This window comes from Aspergillus terreus, genomic scaffold (assembly GCF_000149615.1).
Source record: "Aspergillus terreus NIH2624 scaffold_10 genomic scaffold, whole genome shotgun sequence".
Taxonomy (NCBI): Eukaryota; Fungi; Ascomycota; class Eurotiomycetes; order Eurotiales; family Aspergillaceae; genus Aspergillus; species Aspergillus terreus.
The window spans coordinates 1-24,301 of record NT_165933.1 but is presented as its reverse complement, the minus strand read 5'-3'; the positions used below and the strand labels follow the sequence as shown (position 1 = coordinate 24,301).

The window sequence follows — 24,301 nt, the reverse complement described above, 5'->3', positions numbered from 1 at the left end:
TCCCCCCCAAAGCCACGCAGTCGGAATTGTGGCCTTCAAGACACAGACCCTCTTTTGCATGCGTTTGGATCATACCATCCCCGCATTGAAGTGTCACCCTTAATCTTCCCCTCTCCCACATCATTGTTCCGGCCAACCCCGCCATTCCAGCCATCAACTGCACGGACCGAACGGCGTGAAAGATGAACGTGCTGAAGCTTCAAAGGTCCGTAACTACACATATTCATCAGAATATAATACGCTCAATTGGCTTCTCCAAATACTCGAGTCTCCGGATCCTTCTGAGCATAGCTGACACCTTCTTGAACCCACAGAAAGTTCCCGCAGCTGGACCAAGGCGAGATCTTCTCACTCCAAGATGCATTCAGAAAACTGGACGTGGACGAGAAGGGCTACTTGGACGAAGCCACCGTGATCAAGGCCACTCAACAATCGGAGCGCCAACCCTATGATGTCGTCCGTCAGACGCTGAAGGAGGTCGACCTCGACAGCTCTCGTCGTGTGGAGCTGGAGGATTATGTCGATGTCAGTATTTCACGTGTCTCCCAACACCACTACCAGCAGAATGACTGACGCCGCATTAGTTGATCGCCAAGCTTCGCGCCGGCCCTGCTCCAGGCAGCTCCGGCACTCCGAGTGCTGCCCCCGTGCTTCCTGGGAATGGCGCTGGCGCTTCCAGACATGTTTCCAAAGGCAGCATAGGCGGTAGAATTCACGTACAAGGCTCTTCGGCGAACGTGACCCATACAATCAACGAGGATGAGAGAACCGAGTTTACGAGGCACATCAATGCCGTTCTCGCGGGCGATCCAGATATCGGTCACATTCTCCCATTCCCTACCGACACGTTCGAGATGTTTGATCAGTGCAAGGATGGGTTGGTTCTGGCGAAACTGATCAATGACAGCGTCCCTGATACAATTGATGAGCGTGTCTTGAACAAACCCGGAAAGAAGATCAAGGAGTTGAATGCCTTCCATATGACCGAGAACAACAACATTGTGATCAACTCTGCCAAGGGTATTGGGTGTTCAGTAGTGAACATTGGCAGTGGCGATATCATCGAAGTGCGCGAACATCTCATCCTCGGTCTTATCTGGCAGATTATTCGCCGCGGTCTCTTGGGGAAGATTGACATCAAACTTCACCCTGAACTCTATAGACTTCTGGAAGAGGACGAGACCCTGGAACAGTTCCTCCGCCTTCCCCCGGAGCAGATCCTACTCCGTTGGTTCAATTATCACTTGAAGAATGCCAAGTGGCATAGACAGTATGTCATTTTCCATCAGTCTCCCTGTCCCTTATTCTCGGATCGTTCCTTCACTTTCCCCACAAGGGACAGTGGATTTATACCATCAGAATCTAGTTGAATGTCGGCTAACTCGACTTAGGGTGACGAACTTTTCTTCCGATGTGAAGGACGGGGAAAATTACACTGTTCTCCTCAGTCAACTAGCACCTGAGCTCTGCTCGCGGGCTCCACTGCAGACCAGAGACCTCCACCAGCGTGCCGAGGAGGTCCTCGTGAACGCAGACAAAGTGGGATGCCGGAAGTTCTTGACTCCCTCCTCGCTTGTTGCTGGAAACCCTAAGCTCAATCTCGCCTTTGTGGCCAATCTGTTCAACACGATCCCGGGTCTTGATCCGATTACCGAGGAAGAGAAGCTTGAGGTGGAGGACTTCGACGCGGAGGGCGAGCGTGAAGCCCGCGTGTTCACTCTCTGGCTGAACTCGCTAGATGTGCAGCCGGCTGTCAACTCTCTCTTCGACGATCTTCGAGATGGAACTATCTTGCTGCAAGCGTATGACAAGGTGATTCCTGGAAGCGTCAACTGGAGGCATGTGAATAAGCCACCGGCGTCTGGTGGGGAGATGATGCGCTTTAAGGCAGTGGAGAATACGAACTACACTATCGAGCTCGGAAAGCATATCGGGTTCTCCCTTGTCGGTGTACAGGGAGCGGATATCACAGATGGCCAACGTACCCTCACCCTGGGTCTGGTGTGGCAGTTAATGCGCAGAGATATCACAAATACTCTCTCCTCTCTGGCGCAAAGAATGGGCAAGCGTGAGATTACTGACGCAGAAATGATCAAATGGGCCAACGATATGTCTCGGAAGGGCGGTCGTACCTCGAGCATTCGCAGCTTCAAGGACCAGTCCATTGGTTCTGGTCTCTTCCTTCTTGATGTCCTTAACGGCATGAAGAGTAGCTATGTGGACTATGAGCTCGTGACGCCCGGCCGCACCGACGAAGAAGCATATGCCAACGCCAAGTTGAGTATCAGCATAGCCAGAAAGCTGGGAGCAACCATTTGGTTGGTCCCCGAGGATATTTGCCAGGTTCGCTCTCGTCTGGTGACCACGTTTATTGGTGAGTTCCCCGGTTATACCCAATACTTTTTTACGGGCCCACATATACTGACTCCGGTGTTCTAGGTTCCCTTATGGCTACGTATGAGAAAATGCAATGAGGCATGTGCTTGGTCTGCAGGAAGTGGAGCGTTTGATCTGCTGTTTTGCTTCCGTTCTCTTTGTCATTTTCTACGTGCCTGGTCTGCTGTTCTATATTATGTCAAATGTATGTTACGTTCCTGCAATGGCTGAACTACAAGCCCGTACGTGAACTACGGTGCCTCATACATAGGAGACCATAAACATGTACTTGATGAGACGAATGATTTTATTCAAACTGCACCGCTATACCGTGACTATCCAGACACGATCTTAGCTGTACATCTAGGTAGCTAGGATCACCTGTGCCGATTTACTAAACCAAGTACTGATTCAGCCATGTAACAGCCTGGATGAAGGCGTTCTCCTTCGCAAACTTAAGGTGCGGCTTCGAAATATCGGCACGAACCGCAAAGCCATGCTCGACACCACTGAACAGGTTGATCTGATACGGCTGGCCAACCTCCGAGAGAATTTTTTCTGACTCGTGGCGCTTTGGGGCCGGGAATATGGAGTCGGTCTCTGTTATTAACGCAAAGGTACAAGGTCAGCGACTCAGCATGTCCCCAATATGAGAAGGTAGGTCAAGAACACCCACCAGCTGCAGCGATTGACAACGGGCCTTCTATCTTCCTCAACTCATCCGCCTCAACAAAGCTAGGATGCGCAACGTAGCCCGCATCCAAAAGGCCGGAATGCAGGAAACGTACAACGTATTTCGCCTGCGGTGGCCGAGTTAGCATTACGTGTAGAATGGAATACGCGATGAAGCGCTTCCCCCAGTCCATGGGCGTACGTACCCCAAAGCAGTATCCTACAGCCCCGATCTTCCGACATCCCATCTTGGTTCTCATCTCGTCTATGACGGACTGCACGACAGGGTCAACCCGGTTGGGGAGGTGTCCCGGCGGACCCTGGAGCCATTTCATGATATCGAACCCATCGGGCCTGTTGAGCTGCACCGGGTCTCCGTGGAACAGGTCAGGCACGACCACTAGATACCCGTTGGCAGCGAACTGGTCCGCTATCAACTGGGCATTGATGAAACGGTGGCCGATCACGTCGGTTAGCATGAGAATGGCCCGCTCGGTGGATTGGCTAGGAGGGTATGCGATGTAAGTCTCGACTGAGGATCTCGGTCGTTAGCATGCTTTCACGCTTGAGAGCCATGCGCAAGGCCGCTTTGCAGGGGATGTTACCATTTCCGATGTTCTTATATGTCCCCTTGGGATCTCCTTCATGCTTTACTCCGACCACGCAGCAAGGCCCGGGTGCGTTCGAAGCCATGGTGTGATGATGCTAGGTGTGGATCTTAGGAAGTGTTATCAGAATGTAGAAAGTCTATTCCGCCCTGTATTGATACAAATCAAGCACGGAGGACAAGGACGTCCAATTTATATCCTTGTACCTACTGTTTAATAATAAGGCGGGGTAAATGCATTCGAACTGCCGAGACTACACGGAAGATCCGGATAGGTAGCCCCACGAGAACCACGAGAACCACGAGCACTACTGCAGACTGTATATCATACTTCGTATCTACGGGGAATTTCAAGGTGTAAAGCCCATCCAATAATTGGTACAGGGACGGTAATTATAGACTTATGTGCAGATCAGCAGGATCAAGGCCCACGAACGGGCTTCGTAGACTCGTAGAACTTGAGAACACGAGGCTACACCCGCACAGTAAAGACGACTAACATTGACTGGTTAGTTCAAACACCCTTACCTCTGGAACCAACCCATCTGATATCTCGGAGCCCGAATCTTTCGTTCAACAGGTGGCAATATCCGGGGTGCTGGGGGACTTCGTTCGGGTCTGTACCGGCGTACTACAGAAGATTACGCTACTCAGGACAGTTGACCGTCAGGATGGGGTTCGATCGGTTGTACGTGACGGGGATTGGGGAGCTCTAATCGACTTCATATTAAATTGCGACTTAGGGAGGGCGCCGGACTGCTGCGGATCGAGACGAACTGGCGTGGAACCGAAACGATCGCGTCGCATTCGTTTCGGTAGGTAGCGATTCGAGCTGCTGACCACGATAAATAGGTACCAATCACATAACGAAAACAAACCAAAAGCCCAAAACTGCAATTAAAAATGGGGAACCATAGCCACCGAGTCCGTACGCATATTCCGGTCTTCCTTTCTTTTTTGGTCTTGTTGCGTGAGATGAATAAGTTGTAGTAGAAAAACGAACTGGGATGGGGGAACCGGACAGGGAAGAGGGCGGGCAGGCAAGCTTGACAAGAGATAACAGTGCAGGCAATCCAAATACCGGGGTCGATACCTGGGCATCTACCGACGCACACGTTTTCGGTAAGCTATCAGCTCCCAAGTTTTCTCTCTGCGTCAAATCCCCTCCGTTCCATGCCATGCTCTTGATTGTGGCAAGATGAAGAGCCAGCCCATGGGGACAGCGGCGCTGTAAGCATAAGTCCGCACCAACCTACTCAGCAGTGTCCAGCTCATCATGAGCAGACGTCATGGAATCTAAAGGAACTGTCCTGGTGAGCACGCGTACGCAGCAGTGGGGAGACGGTAGCCGAAGACGGACACATACCCTTGCGCTCTTCGCCGTTGGGGCCGTTTTCGCGCTCATCGTCGCGTCTTTCGCGCTCATCGTCACGAGGCCGATCATCCTTGATATCCCGCTCTCTCTCATCGGGGCTACGGGAACGATCGCGGGAACGATCGCGATCCCGACGCTCGTAGTCACGGTCACGACGATCATAATCACGGTCGCGACGTTCGTAATCCCGATCATGGCGGTCATAATCGCGTTCATACCTGTCATCTCTACGGGGAGAGTAGTCACGACCACGTCGAGGGGATGGAGAGCGACCACGGCGCGGAGGAGTGCGGTCACGGCGGCGGTCACGACCAGAGTCGAAACGCCAGGAAGCAGAAGGAGGAGTTCGAGCCCACTGATACGTTGTGAGAACGCGATTGACGCGGAGCAATCGGATAATACGTACCTCAATCTTCAGCAGGTCATCGCGACCGATCCTCTTGTTGTGCATCTCATGGTACGCATCATCAGCATCGCGACGGCTCTCATACTCCACGAATGCAAACCTAAATCTTATTAGATCGCAATGCCGGGCCACTGGAAGGGAGTTAGACGTACAATCTGCTGGAGGGGGTACGCGGTGCCGGGATGTCACATCGGACAAGACGCCCGTAACTGTAACCAAGTCAGCAACTCTCATTCAATCATGGATGAGCTAGAAAGGAGAGCCAATAGGGCCAAGGTGCAGTTCAACAGGGAATACGGTTAGCAAGAAGCCAGAGGTTCTCTTAAGGGGTAAGAGAATATGGACGTGGAGGAGCAATAGGATCAGGATCCATTTGACAAATAAGAATGACTCCGACGTCGACATTGCGAGGCTTAACCGAGCTGTGGCTTGCGAAGACGGGGGGGACGAGGGAGGCGTCTTGGGCGCGGTAGCGGAGAGCAATCGACGACCGGCACGTACCGTTCGAATTCGTAGGCAAGATCGCGGGCTCGAGTTCCATGGCCGAAGCCGGTGACGTAGAGGGTGGTACCTGGACGAGACATTGTCGATGGCTTCCACTTGGGGGGAAAGTGGGAGTTGTAGCAGTGATAAACGGATGGACAGGAGAGAGGGAGAGATGATGTAGTTAGAAAGAGAACGGATGGGAACGACGAAGAAAGACTTGGAAGTACGGTTAAGGACACGATCCAGAAGTGCACTTTTCGGGTACGGCAAGTATTCCTCCACTTTGCGGAAGAATCGCCGGAAGAATCATCTTATGAGCGTGGTAAGTTCTCTTGAGGAATGTTCCACGGGATGTTATAATATATCATCTGTTCATACCCATATCCCGTCTGCTCTGATCTTAAATGGTGACTACACGCTGGTATACCAAGGCCCAGAAAAGGTAAGGACAATACCGTCTTGATACCAGGGAAGAATGAATATGTACCAGTCTGGCCAATTAGAGGGCCTCAAATTGCTTCACTTGTGGTCACCATCTGGTATTACCTTCGGAGCCCTGTCGCTAAGGCACCTCCGCTGGGAATAACCGGGGACCGACAAAGCAAGGAGAACTACGGAGGATAACCACCACGACAGATGGGAATGACGCTTCACTACATGCGGGTCCTTGAACCAGTCCTAATTCCACCAACGCTTCTACCTCATACAGCACCATAGCACATTCTCTCTTTGCAGCCCATGCAGCTGTCCTTGAAATATTCAATGCTGAGCCAGATGGCGTTATAGTGATCGCGTGGATACCTTGCCAGTCACAACAACTTCCTTTTGCCGCCGTGCTGGACCGACCCTGCTCACGCCCACCACCCATACTCTACCTCTATCGTGCTATAGTCATGTTATTCTGGCCCTGAAAGCGAAGCTCGTGATCGCCTCCTTCCAATCAGAGAACAGTGCTGGACGAAATTGTTCGACTTCGTCTTCCGCAGCACACCCCGGCCCCCGAAAACCCTCTCCGCAGCTGGCAGTCAAACAAAGAAAGGAACCCAATCTTACAAGCCTCACTTAGGAGCTTGACTTTGGGGGGAAGTGGGTAGACGGCATTTCCATAGAGTTCTCTGACACAGCCTGTTATCCAACTCAACATGAGCCTAGATCGCCAAGAATCGGGCCGACATGGAGAGTCGAACGGTTCGACGAACAGCGCGATCCCAGCTTTATCCCCGTTACCAGGATCCCCAAACATGGCTCAGGTGAGATCGGTGTCCTTGGATTGTCGGCAGCCCGGCGGTTACTAAACAACAACCAGGACTCACTTCCGGAGCGCGAATCCGCCTTCCTTACCGGAATCAAGAACAAGGTCTCTGAGCCGGTCACTGCGGCTTTCCTTGCTGGTGGTGTAGCAGGAGCCGTGTCGCGAACGATTGTGTCCCCGCTTGAACGCCTCAAGATCCTTCTTCAAATCCAGACTGTCGGTAGGGAGGAGTATAGGTTATCAATATGGAAAGCCCTCGTAAAAATTGGGAAAGAGGAGGGCTGGAGGGGTTTCATGCGGGGAAATGGAACGAACTGCATCCGTATAATACCTTACTCTGCAGTCCAATTTGGGAGTTACAACTTCTACAAGAAGGCAAGTCACACCAAGAGCCACTGCAACTCAGCCTATATCGCGCAGAAGGGAACTAATGCCTCGAACAGTTTGCAGAACCTTCTCCCAATGCAGAACTATCCCCAATGCGTCGTCTCATCTGCGGAGGCGCGGCCGGAATCACTTCGGTTACCATGACCTACCCTCTTGATATAGTGCGCACGCGACTTTCTATCCAATCCGCCTCCTTCGCAGCTCTTGGAGAACGTCACAAGGCCGAAAAACTACCGGGCATGTTTAAAACCATGGTCTTGATATACAAGAACGAGGGTGGTATCGTCGCTTTGTACCGTGGCATCGTCCCCACAGTCGCAGGTGTGGCTCCTTACGTGAGTGTCACTACAATCAACCCGGCATGAGTTCCCCCACTAACCCCACAAGGTCGGACTCAACTTCATGACCTATGAGTCGATTCGAAAATACTTGACTCCCGAGAACGACAAGAACCCTAGTCCTCTGCGAAAGCTACTTGCGGGAGCCCTGTCCGGTGCCGTGGCACAAACATGCACATATCCTTTGTAGGTTCCCCCTTTTGCTGATCACTGGTTCGGCGTTCTAACGAACAAGCAGTGATGTTCTGCGGCGACGATTCCAGATCAATACTATGTCGGGGATGGGCTACCAGTACAAGTCTATCGGGGATGCCGTGAGAGTCATTGTGGCTGAAGAAGGGCTTCGGGGCCTTTTCAAAGGGATCGTTCCCAATCTCCTCAAAGTTGCGCCCAGCATGGCCAGCAGTTGGCTCAGTTTCGAGATCACCAGGGATTTCCTTCTCGAATTAGGGGACAAATGATTTCTCTGGGGAGACCGGCACGCCTTTTCCTGTTTTGGTTTCTCCGAGATCGCTGCAATTGGGGGCCTTCCTAGATGTTCAAGATTCCGAAAGGCCCAGCTCTTTCGGCTGCGTTTACTGGTGTATATTATTAGTCAACACAGTTGACCTTTCCGTTAGATGGACAAGACAGCATCCAGTTCGCCTCAACTTCCAGGCGGGGTGGTGGTGACAATACAAAGAAATACCACACAGTTCACATATCCTACATGTATTTTTCGTAGAACACTGTTTTGGAAGCCGTTTGGACCCGAGACTTGATGGGATTATAAGCACTCTAGACAGAGAACTTTGTCCATCTGTACTCTCCTCCGCAAGGAAATCTGATTCTCTTTACCGAAGAAAGGAAAATCCCGGGAGCGAGCGCCAAGCTGCTGTGGGGCGTTTATGCCATATTATTGAGGCATCAAAGAGGCGACTTCCGAGGAGATTCTTCCGGTTTCCGAATTTGTTTTAGGTTAGGGCTCAACCCACACACACCGTCCATCTGAAAATCATAGACCGAAAACCTGACCAGCTTCACTTCGCATACGGGTGCGACAGCTAGCCAACTCCCAGGTGTCCCATAACTCACAGCAGCCATGGGTATGTTCACGATCCTCGACTACAGACAGACAATACGACTCTTGAATTTTGAAATGCGAATAATTTCATGAGATGGGAGTCGCTACATGGTGAAGTTCTTGAGGCTAATCCGTTCGTCGTGGTATACAGGTATCGACTTGGATCGCCACCATGTGCGCAACACCCACCGCAAGGCGCCTAAGAGCGAGAACGTCTACTTGCAGGTGCTGGTGAAGCTCTACCGCTTCCTCGCTCGTACGAAAACCCCACCCATTTTCAGGCTTTAGGCGAATCATCCCCAGGGCAAATCGAGGACTAATGAGGAGTTGGATAGGCCGCACGGAGTCGAACTTCAACAAGGTCGTTCTGCGTCGTCTCTTTATGTCGCGGATCAACCGTCCCCCGGTTTCGCTCTCTCGCATCGCCTCGAACGTGACCGAGTCCCACAAGGGCAAGACCATCGTCGTGATCGGAACCGTCACCGATGACAACCGCCTCCTGACCGTCCCCAAGCTGTCCGTGGCTGCCCTGCGCTTCACCGCGACTGCCAGAGCCCGCATTGAGAAGGCTGGTGGTGAGGTCCTGACCCTCGACCAGCTGGCTCTCCGTGCCCCCACCGGTGCCAACACTCTCCTCCTCCGTGGACCCAAGAACGCTCGTGAGGCCGTGAAGCACTTCGGCTTCGGCCCCCACAGCCACAAGGTAAGATGCTTTGCTATGTGGATTATTTTATAGGGGATTGAAGAGACTGACTTGTGATGTAGAAACCCTACGTGCGCAGCAAGGGTCGCAAGTTCGAGCGGGCCCGTGGTCGGAGACGGTCCAAGGGTTTCAAGGTCTAAGGGAGTTAAAATACATGGCGTCTCCTGTGATGGCGCCGGGGTTTTCATGTTATGGAAAGACGAGCGCAAGGTGTCCATCTTGTGTCTAGAATTTTACGTACAGCTAGCTCTCTCGAAGCCTAGTTTGATGTGTCGGTAAAAGCAATTTCTTACGGATGAAGTAAAGTTCCAAGTAGACGAATTTGGATTCTTTTGAAGTGAAGGAAACGTGCGAATTATCTATCCACTATCCCGGTCCTTTTGCCTCCCACCTTACAACGGGAGATTCTGATGTTTCCATGTTCTCTCGCCAGAGGAATAATCCGAAGCCCGATGGCCGTCGCCCCGAAGCAGGTATTTGTAGATGGTCAGACCGTCAAGCCCGACAGGGCCTCGAGTGTGAATTTTGTTCGTGCTGATACCAACTTCTGTTCCAAATCCATACCTCATACCGTCCGCGAACCTCGTCGAGGCGTTCCAGAAAACACCAGCACTGTCAATGGCATTCATGAAGGTTTGAGCCACCGATCTGGATCTTGTCACAATAAGGTCTGTGTGCTTAGACGAATGGGAGTTGATGTGGGCGATCGCAGCGTCAACCGCAGAACTGTCGGGCGATGCAGGGTAAATGGTCTTCACTGCCAGGATGAGGTCCAAGAACTCCGTCTCATAGTCAGACTCCGTAGCCGCTTGTACCATTGTCGATGCATTAGGGAGCCCTTCTATCGCAGCCTTGGTGGGGGGATCACAGCGAAGACGCACACCCTTTTCCAACAGTGCCTTGGCAACAGCGGGGAATACTGTCCCAACTATATCATGATGCACGAGCAAGGTTTCCAGCGAATTACATGCAGCCGGATAATCAGTCTTCGCATCCACGATAACTTTGACGGCAACTTCTGGATCGGCGTCCTCGTGAAGATAGGCGGAACAAAGACCATCCGCGTGTCCTAGGACCGGGATCTTCGTATTATCTTTGACGTATCGAACAAGCTCGTTCGAGCCTCGGGGGATAACGAGATCGATGAACGAGTCTTGGGCCAACAAAGAAGACACTATGTCCCGTGTCTTCACCAGCTGTACTGAAGCTTCCGGGACCTTCGTATGAGAGATGGCTTCCGAGATGACCTTCGATATAGCGACGAATGATTCAGTAGACTCCTTTCCGCCTTCTGTATGTTAGCGACTTGTTGAGATTGAAATAGTAATTCAAAACTAACCCTTTAGGATGGCAGCGTTTCCGGATTTGATAGCCAAAGCAGCTATGTTTGCAATGACCTCCGGACGAGCCTCGAAGATTATCAGCAGGACGCCGATTGGGCAGCTCACTTTCTCCAGGGTAAGACCGTCATCCAAGAGCGTCCTCATTGTCACATTCCCGACTGGGAATAGAGTTAGCCAAATGGTCCACACAAAGGATTGCCTCATACATACTTGGGTCCTTCAGGTCCCGCACGCTCAGGATCCCCTGGAGCATATCATCATACTTCCCAGATCTCGAAAGGTCAAGCCGCTTCAAGACACTATGGCTGAGGCTGCCATTTTCTGCGGCCTTGGTGGCTGCCTCCACATCTTTCGCATTGGCCTCCAGGATGCTTGTCTTGTTGATGGACAGGGCATGATGAAGTGCGGTCAATGCTTCGTTGCGATCAGCGTCAGCCAACGTTGCCAATCGACGCGATGCGACAGACGCCGTCTTCGCAATCTCGACCGCCGAGGAATCAGTTAGAGACATTGTCGAGATGATTGGGTAAATTATCGATATTGTTGGAGGTTACTGGCAGGGAACATTGAGATGGCCCGGAAATTTTTAAGCACCCCGGATGACTCGACGCCTCCCCGCACTAACCAGTCTCGAGGTGTCCAGTCCATTAATTCCAGTGGTTCCCAGTTTATCTTGTTACAAGCCGTGAGTCTTTTATATACGATGTCCTTTGTTTTTTTGCCGCAGCACTAGAAGTATTTTGTTTTTGTCTATCGAATTAAAATATCTATACCTCTATGTATGTATGAAATCCGAATCATCCATTAACGGTCTTCGTTTGGAGGGCCCGATTGGGCCCGCCTTATCGGCAGCTTTACATGGAAGGCGGTGTGTCGAGTCCCCACTTGTGTACCTTTTGTGATACGAAAGCACTGGCGTCATTTCAAGGTCTCTATTTCTCCCCATTGCTGCTCTCACATCCGATAACAGCTTTCGACTCTGAATGGATTCCATGTGAGATTCTTATATCTTCCAAATATCAGAATCGAACCCTGCGAGGATGGCAGAATTACTCCCCCGCCTGACTTCGGTTGTGCCCAGTCAACACTCCTCAGATGAGAGCTACGATCGTGATATTCGCGAACTCGTTGCCTACCTCAAAGAACCTAGCACAAAACCCAGTATCATCACCGCTAGTGAGTATCTTCTAGAGGTAAGCTCATTCTATTTCGAACCTATACAGCAAGCATCGTGTATTGCGTGCTGACACTCCCGGAGAACCTCGATCCATCAATACACACGCTATCCTACCTCCTTGTACTCTACAATTCTATTCAGTCCCAACAAGAGAAGAATGACCCCCGTCTATGGAACGATGCCCGTCCAGGAGGGCCTTTGTGGCAGAGGGCCGTGCGGTTTTTGAACTGTTTTGACCCCATTCAAATCAGATACGCTGGGCATGAATGGCGCATGCTCGTCGAGCTGGTGGCTCGGGTTACACAAGAGGTCTCAAAGGCATGACGCGTACACCTTATTTCTATTCGTTTACTGACAACAAAAAAGCCTCTTCTAGCTATTCCGGTGATTACAACTGCTCTCCTTCGAGTAGATGCGTCCTCCCAGGTCTTCACCTCGGTCCATCTTCTCATTGTTAGGCTTGCTTTGCTGTCCAAGTCGTACAGCTCCGTTCTCCCCATTCTTGACAAGCAGCAGTGCCATTTTCCTTGCATTTCAGGGCAGATTTATCAGAAAAACAATCAGTCACTGTTGTGCTCAATCCACACTTCAAGCGCTGCGTTTATTACAGATGTCTCGGGATTCTCCTCGAAGCTCACATACAAACATCACCTTCAATATTATCTCTACGGGGGTATGATATACTTGGCCTTGAAGAAATGGGACAAAGCTCTTCACTTCTTCAGCATAGTCATATCATCACCCACTGGAAGCTCTGTCAGTAAGATCATGGTGGAGGCTTACAAGAAGTGGATCTTGACCAGCCTGCTTGCACATGGAAAGGTAATGCGATACTTTGCCGCAAGACCCCGTTTCAAACTAATACGTTGTTCAATTCAGATAATCGCTCCCCCCAAAGTCATTTCTTCCAGCACCATGAGGATTTACCAGTCAACTTCCAAGCCATATACCTCTCTAGCCAATGCCTTCGAAAAGGGTGATCTGAACACGCTGATGTCCGAATTTGAGTTGGCACGTTCTGTCTGGCGTACTGTGAGTGACTTGTCTCTTCCCCTCCCCTAAGTAGCTGGGTCGTGGAGGCTCTCGCTAGCACCCACAAATAGGTTAGGCTAAAAGCAGCCTTACGTAGAGAACCTGCCCTGTTTCTGTTGTGCCGTACTTACATGGTTTAGGACAATAATCTAGGCCTCGTGTCACAGGTCATTGACGCTTTTGACCAGTACATGGTCATGAAATTAGGGAAGAAATTCTCTGCTCTCGCAGTCCCAGATGTCGCGCAGCAGGTCGTATCGTCTGTGGGAACTGACCCTGACGTTATTGAGACACTCGTAGCGTCTCTCATCATGTCCGGAGCTTTGGACGCGATGCTTCTCCACATGGACGATCACCGTCGATCTACAATGCTTCGGTTTTCGTCTGCTGCCATGTCACCTATCTTCCAGGAGCGGTCTGTACAAGCCCAGTTGTTAAAGGAGATTCATGCCCTGGGGCTTGTCACGGGAAACACCGGTCTATCAAACGACGCACTAGAGCTGGGTGACGAGCATTTACGGTTCTTGCAGAAAACCCAGAGATGGCTCGATGATGGCGATAAGAGCCTTCCTCCTACAGGAGGCAGTGGTTTCGATGTGGACGAGGATATCATGGGTGATCTTCACTAGCTTGCTGCTTTCCTGTACCAGGATGTACGTGTTCGTACGAAGCTAATTTTCAACAAAAAGAGCACTCCACTGGATGGTGATTCTCAGTCAGACAAGGGTTGTTCATGTGCTTCAAGTAAATCTGCTACTGGCATAAGACCGCCGGCCGCCATGGCGAGAGGGCCTAGATAATGATTTCGGGATTATACCTATCAGCTCCATACCACTCTAGCTTGAAGCATAATACACGCTACCTACAGCGAGGGCTGTGTTGCTACTGCTGCTCCCTCCCACACCGCAATGGCCCTCCTGTAGAGAGCCTCATCGGATCGACTACGTAGTAGATAAACAAGTATATGATTCCTTCTCACTTGCATGGGGTGTAAGCTGCTGCATCTAGCCTTGTGAATGTACTGCTCCCATGATAGAGATTACAACCGTTTCAATATTCTGGGCGGCTGGTAGAACGTCAATAAAGAACTAGCTTAGACAGATATACTGGGGCCGTTTATTTGTTAAGGTAGCATTAGTCCAGATTCACCAGGTGGAACATGGTCAAGAACTATGCTCTACTTCTCCCTGGCCTAGATTTTCCTCTAAATAATATGGACCTAGAATAGAGGTATACTTTTAATCCTGTTGAAATAGGATGCATGTGAAAAGACAACAAACTTCAGCCCAGAACCAATTCTTGAAATTTCTCGCTCCTACTATTTCTGTTCAACCTGAAAATTTGCCTACTTACTTATAACAACGGCTATTTGTGATTAATCCTATTTTCAATAGGTCTTAATTGCCATATTATTATTAAAGCTAGGGTAGCTGCCACTAACAGCTTCCCGTGGTAGTAGAAAAAGGTATAAAACTCTATATAAGTCACTCCTGTGTCCCACTTGAAGCCTGGAGAGTCAGTACGATTGACACATACGATATGCAATACTATGTGAAGAAAATATGTCCCAATGCGCGTCCTAAGGCAGGTATATTGTCCCTGACAACTGAACAGATTGGTCAAGACTTAGTATCTATTCACTAGTTTGTGGTACCATGTCGACCAAACTAAGGAAGATTGGTAATCAATTATTGAACACGGTCTGTGTCAATTAGAGCTGCTGGCTTGGGATATGTCGTCACCAGCCTTGATGAATGGGAGTATATGAAGCCACGAAGTTGGATCGCAGTTATCAGCATTATAAAACACTTTAATGAAATGATTGTTAGGGTTCTGACAATATTGAATCCAAAAGTTATATTTTAAAAGGATGTCACTGGATAGTAGACACAATGTATGGATGCGGACCTAACAGCAGAACGCGGCTAGCGTTCTTCTTATAATGTGCTCAGAGAGAGCAGATCACTGAAAGACAAGTGGTTGAAAAGTTGTCACAATATGATTGTGCACACATCGACAGAATATGATCTTTGAGAGCTTGTTATAAGAATATCCTGAGCACTAACTGAACAATCTTCAAATACATTCACACCACCTAGGCATCATCTAACAATCTGGATAAGGTGGTCCTTAGATGTCGATCGTCTACGCCTCCATTTCAGACAAAACAGGCCAACCAAAGATGTTATTACCGTCAATGAGATTCCAGCAACAGGAAGAATCCACCATTTATCATATACTTGGAGCGATGAAGCGCTGGCATTGAAAAATACCGTGCTAAAAATCGTCTGGTCACGGCAATGGTAAGCCCTAATTAGAAGATCGGAAACAGGGGACGCAAACTTACCGCTACGAAAGTAGTAGGGAGGAAAATTGTCGCTACACCCGCAAGGATGCTCATTAAGGCACTATCTTGCTGCGTCTGCAGTGCAACCTGTGCCGAGAGTTGTCCAATATCCCTCATGAGTCGGTTATCCGTTTGCGCCTCAAGGTGGTAGTACTAAAGTGGCGATGAACAACACAACACAGGCGGACTTGGATGGGAATGAGCCTACCAGGCTGATTTGCACGTTGGTTCGATCTCTATATGCGGCAGCCCATTTCTGGTAATACTGGATGGACGATTCAAGTTCCATCATGAGTTGCTCTGACTGGTCGAGCAGATCCGAGGGTGAGCCTTGGTAGAGATCACGCCCGTGTGTCTCCAGACAGTGACGTAAATATTTAGTTTGCTCTGCGAGCTCCAGCAGTTCTTTTGACAAAACTTGCCATTGGACGATTAGCCTGTGTAGCTGTCTCGTTTGGGCGTCGACTCGGAGGTCGACCTTTTGCTTTTCCTGGTCCCATGGTAAGGAGCTAGAGCTAGACAACAGTTTGGGGGAAAGGCATGGCTCACTATTTCTATGAGTTTCTCCCTTCGCGCGGATATGGCACCGCGGTATATCTGAAGAATTTCATTGATGATCCAGATATCAAGGATGAGGGGCTGTTGAATGCGACTCCGGTCAGAGAGAAACCCTTGGACAAGTCTTTCGATCAAATACTCGGGGAAATTGATGCAAACATAGTTGGTCAGATTTTGGCTCGTCTGCATGTAGAGAAACGAATGGGAGTAGATTGAATCAACCCAGAGGCAAAATCCATACTGTATTACCAAAGACTCTACTCTCGAATTCCGCTTTTCTACTTGTGAGCTGATGTTCAGAATGGCCCAATCTTCGGTTTCGTAGACGTCAGAGAGGAATTTTGCAGACAGTCCGATATTGTGGTGAAGAGTGAGCAACACTCTAGGCTCTATATGGACATGTTTCGTTGACGGCTCAGAGTTTCCACTAACAAAACTACAGATGCTCAGATTAGCTGCCACTTGATCAAAGTTGAGGCAAGTCGCCTACAATATCCTACATCTCGGCCGGTCTTGGTTTTCTTTCTGATCCAAAGAATGAGCAGTTGGCAATATTAAGATAGAATATGAAGACAGCGTACGTTGTTTATCTTGATCCAGTCCTGCAAACTCGTGCTGTCGAGGTCTTTGTCAATTTCTTCGAAGTTAGCGCAGATCCAGCCCTTGCGTTGTAGTTGACGTACGGACATCTGACCCCACAGTCTCAACGATAGATATCGACGAGGAGTTTTTGCAGCAGGTTGAAGCGGTGCGGAGAATTTCTCCTAGATTTTTTGGCGACCCCGAGCACAGGAGACGGCTCATATTCTGGCGATGGAAGATGAAGTTGCAGGGAGTCACTGGATTGCGTGGGGAGGAAACTACTGCTAAACATAAGAGGCACTAAGACCAGCCGGGACGAATAGACCCCCTACTATAAACTGGGCGGGAATGATCTTCGGCGTGGCAGCCTTGTTCCTTTTTCTGCGTCATCCACTTCTCACCACACCCGCCATCTTCGCCGGTGACTTATGATTCATACCCAAACACCGTAGCCGCATGATGCAACAAGTGGATTGTGAACGCGTGTTTGGTACTTCTATAGATACAGGGCCGAAGATGGTTCACGAGAGCGAAGGACGAAACTCGCGGGGGCTGTGCAAAGTAAAGTGAGATAAGGTGACCAAGGCGAGGTGGTGATGAGATATGGATGTTACACGAGGGCTTCACGAGCTCGACCACACAGATCAGGAGAAAAGAAGCTCCCGGGTAAAAGTATTGGGGTTGGGGCTTAGTTTTGGAGGGCAGTAACCCTGTCAGTGCTCCATCGTTGGTTTTAGGAGGAAGACATGTACATCAAGTACAAGCCATGTTGCTTAGCATGACCTGCTGGGGCGCAATAAAACTCTGAGCCGGCTTCCAGTTCACAGGTGTTCCTCCTGATAAATGGCGCCAAGATCTTGCCTCGCTAATGGTTTTGTGATCGGACTGCATTAGCTGGCGTACATGGCCAGTGTTCAAGATGTCGGCCGTGCCTCAAATGGGGTTGGGCAGGGCCAACGCCAAGAGAAGTAGATCCAAATAATGATGGTTCATTGGTCTACACTGTACAGTTCAGTCCAACAGAGATTGAAAAGGCGCAGCAAGATTCTCAATATGGAGTGCGAGTGCGAGACGCGGCTGAGCAGCGAGGAGCATAGCCTCCCTGCTTTGCGGGATTATCTTGTGTTAGATGTGACGAAGATGAGGCATGTTATAAGAGGCTCTATCCCGCACATGGCGCCTCTCTGAATACTATTGAAGCACTTGCCATTGACTATATCTTTTCAAGCTCACAACGCTTGTTGTTTCAATTTGACCTCTGGCAATCTTTCGTTACCCACCATGAGTCATTGCATGGGACCCGACTGTCCCAACACGCTCACTTATGCCGATGTGACCAGGTTTCCACCTTCTCTCTGCCGTTATGAGAGCGACAAACCAGTCAAAGCCGGCCATCTACTGTTAGTACCTCTCTCTTCCAATTTGGGATATAATGCTATGCAAGCGATAGATAGCACCATGGATACACAACATGGAGCCCCATCACTGACTCATGTAGGGAATTCTCCATGGTCCATACCCGTGCCCTCTGCGAGACATGCTACGATAGATTCATCAAGCACAACTACGTCGCATTTAGTTACGGTTCCGAACGCGCGGGTTATTATGGAGCTGAAAAGCGACAGCTTGTGTGTTCATTCGACGGAATGGAAATCTATCTCACAAACTCCAACGACCAGATTACCAGAAAACTCGCAGATATAGCCAGGGAGAGGCGTCTCTTTTACTTGGACAAGGCAAATATCTTGCCCCCACATGAGCACTGGTCTGAGGACTGCTTGCAGAAAATCTACGGGGACGCTTGGGAAACTTGGTATTTCCCAAGTAGGCATATGAATGTTACTGCGGAGCACGCGAGATACCCGGATGGGAGAACTGGAGGCCACTGGGAGGCGATGGAATTGGACGTTTCGCGTAAGTGGACAACGTGGTTTTTGGATGGTACTTTCATGGAAACCATGTATAAATTCTGAGCCTGAAGTCATAATGGCCGTGGCATAATACTTCCGTTGTGTAGGTAACATCTAATTGAGTCGTCAAACTAACCCGCTTTCGGGTGACCCAATAAGTAAAGGTAGTCGGTGATCTACAGTTAATCAGATCTCAGGTGTCTGGGTCACGCAGACCTTGGTGTGGAAAACAGAGGGGCTAAGAGATTTGTTAGAGGAGGTGAGCTAATGTGCTAGAGTAGGTCAGATAATATAGAGAGGAGATAATATGATGAATACAGTGCTGAGTGGGGTTCAAACCTCTCTAATATGCAAAAAGATGCTAGTTCACTGCCTATGCTGTACAAATAAATGTGTACCTTCAGATATATCATATTCCACATAATAATACAAAATTATTTCTAGGAAAATATATCTAGTCTTTTAAAAAAATCGGATAGAAATACTATAAAATAAATAAATCCATTAATCAATTTATAATGATAAATAGTTAATATAAAAGATTAGTGTACTTTATATGTTTTAAGATTAAAGCTATATATTCATACTATTAATTCTTACCAAAGGAGCTTATATCTATTTCTAATAATATATTTAAAAATTTTTAGTATATTTTTAATGAGTATATATTTTAATATTTCAATTAAAAATAATGTAAAAGTACTAGAAAATGATATAAGTAATAATATAAATGAATAATAATCATAAAGCTAAAAAGAACATAATATGATAATAGAATAATAGAAACTAATAGAATTAATCGAATTATTATCTAAATAATAATAGCTATCTAATGATTCTAATCTTAATATTTAAAAATACTAAATATTTATTTAAAATAACTATCTCTACTATATAATATATCTCTTTAAACTCTAATATTAAAAATAGTTAAAGTTATAAATTTCTAAGTAATTAGTTAAAATTTATTCTTAAATAGAATTTCTATAGAAAAATAAAATAAAAATAAAGATTTAGAAGCATTATTTATATTCATATATTCTATAGAACTTTAATGTTTCTCCTAGATTTATCACTATTCTTTAGCATTCTTTATATTTTACTAACTGTAGGAGACTTATAGGGGAAGATAATTGTGGTTCTATTCTAAAGACATTGTAAGATAATACTAACTAGCTATAATAATAATTATAAATAGAAGGAACGTAGGAATAACGAACAAGAAATAATAAAGCCTAATACCAGGGTTGTTCTTTATAAGAACAATATTTTTATTATTATAAAAATAGAGAGATAGAAATTGTCAGACAGTAGGGGTGTCTGCCTCAGGCAGCCATCTAGTCAGGACTCAGCATATTTAGGCACCTATTTCTGGCAGCCATTATTGCCTAGGTAACTACTAGATTGATTCTATTAATTTCTATTATTTTGATCTGCATTGTTCTAATATATTCTTTCTAGTTTTATTATATTATCTACTTACATTATCTACTTATATTATGTTCTAGTATTTCTATGTTATTTCTAATTATAATTATTAATTATCTGTTTTTAGGAAACTCTAGACCTTTAGAACTATACTATAAATAGGGTCTACTAACCTATGGTTCCGGGCTAAAATTAATTAGAGTTATTTACTAGATCTAATTAGTTATCTAGTTTAACTATTAATTTCCTTAACTCTTATTAATTCACTCTAGTTAGATTAATAAAACCTTTTATATTAGAAAATTCTGGAATATCTAATGTTATGGGTTCTATAGGCCTAGTACAGACTATAGGTCCTATAGGCTCTGTACGAACTATAGATTAGAGCTCGGCAGGGTCTTGTATATAAAGGCCCTAAGGAAGGCTTCCTTATAAACCTCTAACTCTAAAGACTGTAAGTTATTCTGCTACTGTATACCGCCCTACTTCCCTCTATTTATTAATATCTAACTGCTATTTAACTTTCTATTTCTTAGCTATTTCTTTTTATTTATACAGTATGCTTAGATAAGAAAATCTATCTCTATTCATTCTATAATATTAGAAATAGTTTAATAAAATACTAGAACAGTAGGAGATAGCCTCCTACTATAATAATAGAAGAGAAAAATATAGCTATATTTCTATAATAATTCTAGGAGCTCTGTATAGAGATACAAGTTTAAAGATAATAATATTAAAAGAAAAATAATAGTCTTTAAGCCGAATTATATATTATATAGAACTAACAGCTAAATATATATGCTATAACTATAATTACTATAATATCTTTAATACTAGAAGTAGCAAGCTTTAGTTAACTCTAGCCGCGTTATTTAAATATTAAATTCTTTAATAGAAAAAACTTAAAAAATTATCTTTTTTTCCGAATAAATCTTTATATAAAATTTGTAATTAACGCTGTATACTATAGTATAAAAGAGAAATAAATCTATTATATTTATAGCTGTTTTTAAAGTAAGACTAGCTAGTATATTCTCTCTTAGCTACAGGCCTATTAAAAATTAGAAATAACTATAAAGTAGAGAAAATTTACTATAGTATTAAATAAGGCTTTTAGTAATTTTAATTAATAAAAAAAAGTCTTTATATAAATTAATACTATAAAATAAGAGAAATATAATCTAAAGAAATTCTTAAATAAATTTAATAAAATATTATTTAGTACAAGGAAAATTAGCTAGAATAATTTTTAAAAGAAAACTCTTTTAGATACCGTAGTTAATTAGTAGCTTCTTAAAGAAATAATCGGTATTTTCTAGATAGATATATATAAAGCTTACTACAACTAACTATAGTATATAAACTATAATATCTAATAAGTAAAAAGATTAAATTAGGGATAAACTTGTATAATAGCTACAGTAAAAGAGACTTCTACTAAAAAAAATTAATAAATCCCTTACAGCTAGCTTGTCCTAATTCTATAAAATAAGAATTAATTATAATCTAGATTACAGCCCTACGCGAAGAGATTAAAAATTTAAAATTAACTAATTATATAAGGCTGTCTAAGTAGGCAGTATAGATTAGTATAGAAAAGCACAATAAAAAAAAGGCAAAAAAAGAATATATTTAATATAGAGAGAGAGATTACTATATATAAAATTACTACTTATTACTATTATTATTTTCTAAATAAATAGCTAATATTTAAAGAGTAACTTCTCTTAATAGTAATTAAAAATTAAAATTAGAGAACTTAGAAAAAAAGTAATTTTTATATAAAGTCGCGTACAAAGAAATAAAAAAAATAATTAAAATAATTAAATTTTTTTAACTCTTTTTAACTCCGTGTAAGAAATTTTTTTTAAAATCTTTAGATTTCTCTTTTTTTATTATATACTTATTTATAGATTAAATTACTTTAGTATATATAATAATAAATATAGGCTATCTAATTTATAGTACTATTAGTAAGGCGTTTATAAAAATCTATTAAATATTTATAATTATAATTACTCTATAAATAGTAAAAAAAATAGTAGATAAACTAAATACTCTTATATAGATTATATAAGTATAATTAAATATTAAAATCTATTTAGAAGTAGGCGTGTATCTATATGTATTATCTAACTAACTTAGCTATAATATAATCTTAGAAATATTCTAGCTACAACGCTATAAAAATTAGCTTAATACTAAATATAGAAGATTATATCTTTATATAATATGCTCCCGCTTATAAAATAAAATTAAAAAATCTATAACTCTGTTAAATCTATATAAAATTTTAATAAAAGCTATATAAGTGTACGTACGCCGGGCTAAAAAAAATCTTTAAACTATATAAGTTTTTTTTATTTTAATAGCGGATATTTAGAAGGCTCTAAAAATAAAGAAACTAATAAATTTATAGGAAAGACTACTACTGTAGTACTATTAGTATTTTAATCTATTTAATTTAGATAAAGTCTAAAGTTTTCCTTCTTATTAAAGCCTTAGAATTAACTATTTTATTAAGCTTATATAGGAAGATAGAAAAAACCTAAAGATTCTCTAAAAACTGCTATATTTAATATCCTGCGAAAAGTTAGTTACGCTATAAAAAAAACTAACCAACCTACTATAAAAAAACTTTATTAAAATTAGCTATTTCTCTACTGCTGCGCCGGTTCTATTTATACAGAAATTTAGAGATAGTTTTTAGTTCTATATAGACTACCGGGCTCTAAATATAATTACTAAAAAAAACTGTTACTCTCTCTCTCTTATTAATAAAATATTAAACTAGATTAGTCAAGCTAAATAGTTTACTAAATTTAATATTACTGCTATTTTCTATAGGATTTAAATTATTAAAAAATAAGAATAAATAATTATATTTTATACGCGGTACAGCCTTATAAATAGCTAGTTATTTTTTTCAGATTAATAAACGCCTCTTTAATTTTCTAGAAATATATTAACTAAATACTATATAAGTATTTAGACGAATTCTGCTCCGCGTATTTTAATAGTATTCTAATTTATACCGATAAAAATCTTAATTAATATTAAGACTACGTATAAAAGATTTTAAAGAAGTTTTAGAAAGCAGACCTTTATTTAGATATTAAAAAATATAAATTCGAAGTTAGAGAGACTAAATATCTAAGATTTATTATTTAGATTAAATAGAGAGTTAAGATAGACCTAAAGAAGATTAAAGTTATTTAAAATTAGAAACTATTTACCACCGTTAAAGACGTACAAGAATTTCTTAGTTTTATAAACTTCTACCGGCGCTTTATTAAAAATTTCTTTAGTATTATATAACCTCTAATAGATCTTACTAGTTAGAGAAAATTGATATAAAAGACTAGATAGATTTCTAAAGGCGTATTAAGATATATAGTATAAATATTTATTATCTTAAAAACAGTGTATTTCGTATTTTTCCAGTCTAGCTTTTTATTAAGCCTATCGGTAGTAATATTTTATAAACTAAGCTAGATTTTATTATTTTTTTTATACATAGAGGCTAGGCTTCTCTATTTATTTACTTATTTTTCCGCTTTCTATTATACATAGATAGTTAATACTTAGATTTAGCTAAGAGTTTTAGTAATCTTTTATATAATAGTTTTATCTTTCTATATTAGGCTTCTAGCAGATTTATTTACTAGAGTATTTAAATTTTCTATAAGTATAAAAGAAGTTAGATAGAAACTATAGCTAAGAAAGAATAAGCTAGTCTTAGTTATAGCTATTATACAGATATTTAATATAAGTTTAGTAAGTAATAGTAGCTAGTTTTAATCGTACTAGTTATAGTAGAAATAAATATATAGATAGATTTTAACTGTACTATTTATATATTTAATAGCTCTATCTATCTGTAGATAGTATACCGTCGACAGATATTATTAAATTTCTATTAAAATACAGATACAGAACTATACTAAGCTAATAAACTAAAGGTCTTAGTTAAAGATAATTACTTTAGAGAGCTTATGTCTGCTAATAACCTGTTGTATAAATATTTAGACTACTTATTCTAAGTTTATTTCGGCTATTTCTTTAAAAATAACTTTCTTAGTTAACTAATTAGTAACTACTAAAATAGTAGTTCTACTATTACTCTTAGATAAATTTATAATAAAATTTATAGAGAGCTTCTGCTAAAATCTATTAGATATAGAAAAAGGCTTTAAAAAACTTTTTTACTAGTTTTTTTATATTTTTAATCTACTATAGATATTGTAATTTTATAT

At 43.8% G+C, this 24,301-nt stretch overlaps 8 protein-coding genes across 8 annotated transcripts; 5 read left to right on the top strand and 3 right to left on the bottom strand.

The window, feature by feature from the left end:
• Positions 1-182: 182 nt before the first annotated feature.
• sac6 (fimbrin) lies at positions 183-2,439 on the top strand (the record flags this gene model as incomplete). Its single annotated transcript, XM_001209536.1, has 4 exons — positions 183-205; positions 315-529; positions 619-1,270; positions 1,392-2,439. 4 exons carry the CDS (start codon positions 183-185, stop codon positions 2,437-2,439), a joined length of 1,938 nt encoding a protein of 645 aa, XP_001209536.1.
• Positions 2,440-2,770: 331 nt separating this feature from the next.
• On the bottom strand, positions 2,771-3,741 carry ATEG_06850 (dienelactone hydrolase family protein; the record flags this gene model as incomplete). Its single annotated transcript, XM_001209535.1, has 3 exons — positions 2,771-2,976; positions 3,053-3,580; positions 3,654-3,741. 3 exons carry the CDS (start codon positions 3,739-3,741, stop codon positions 2,771-2,773), a joined length of 822 nt encoding a protein of 273 aa, XP_001209535.1.
• A 1,166-nt stretch (positions 3,742-4,907) lies between these two features.
• On the bottom strand, positions 4,908-5,977 carry ATEG_06849 (uncharacterized protein; the record flags this gene model as incomplete). The annotated part of the gene is made up of 4 exons (XM_001209534.1): positions 4,908-4,951; positions 5,022-5,567; positions 5,589-5,645; positions 5,782-5,977. 4 exons carry the CDS (start codon positions 5,975-5,977, stop codon positions 4,908-4,910), a joined length of 843 nt encoding a protein of 280 aa, XP_001209534.1.
• A 1,087-nt stretch (positions 5,978-7,064) lies between these two features.
• ATEG_06848 (putative mitochondrial carrier protein) lies at positions 7,065-8,360 on the top strand (the record flags this gene model as incomplete). The annotated part of the gene is made up of 6 exons (XM_001209533.1): positions 7,065-7,172; positions 7,229-7,394; positions 7,518-7,616; positions 7,724-7,896; positions 7,949-8,085; positions 8,138-8,360. The coding sequence occupies 6 exons, from the start codon at positions 7,065-7,067 to the stop codon at positions 8,358-8,360; spliced, it is 906 nt and encodes a 301-aa protein (XP_001209533.1).
• A 620-nt stretch (positions 8,361-8,980) lies between these two features.
• On the top strand, positions 8,981-9,805 carry ATEG_06847 (60S ribosomal protein eL18; the record flags this gene model as incomplete). Its single annotated transcript, XM_001209532.1, has 4 exons — positions 8,981-8,984; positions 9,114-9,218; positions 9,298-9,665; positions 9,728-9,805. The coding sequence occupies 4 exons, from the start codon at positions 8,981-8,983 to the stop codon at positions 9,803-9,805; spliced, it is 555 nt and encodes a 184-aa protein (XP_001209532.1).
• Positions 9,806-10,057: 252 nt separating this feature from the next.
• Positions 10,058-11,519, bottom strand: ATEG_06846 (glutamate-5-semialdehyde dehydrogenase; the record flags this gene model as incomplete). The annotated part of the gene is made up of 3 exons (XM_001209531.1): positions 10,058-10,953; positions 11,005-11,166; positions 11,219-11,519. 3 exons carry the CDS (start codon positions 11,517-11,519, stop codon positions 10,058-10,060), a joined length of 1,359 nt encoding a protein of 452 aa, XP_001209531.1.
• Positions 11,520-12,451: 932 nt separating this feature from the next.
• On the top strand, positions 12,452-13,846 carry ATEG_06845 (putative COP9 subunit 3; the record flags this gene model as incomplete). Its single annotated transcript, XM_001209530.1, has 3 exons — positions 12,452-12,512; positions 12,562-13,217; positions 13,358-13,846. The coding sequence occupies 3 exons, from the start codon at positions 12,452-12,454 to the stop codon at positions 13,844-13,846; spliced, it is 1,206 nt and encodes a 401-aa protein (XP_001209530.1).
• A 4,366-nt stretch (positions 13,847-18,212) lies between these two features.
• On the top strand, positions 18,213-18,882 carry ATEG_06844 (uncharacterized protein; the record flags this gene model as incomplete). Its single annotated transcript, XM_001209529.1, has 2 exons — positions 18,213-18,618; positions 18,812-18,882. 2 exons carry the CDS (start codon positions 18,213-18,215, stop codon positions 18,880-18,882), a joined length of 477 nt encoding a protein of 158 aa, XP_001209529.1.
• Positions 18,883-24,301: the final 5,419 nt, after the last annotated feature.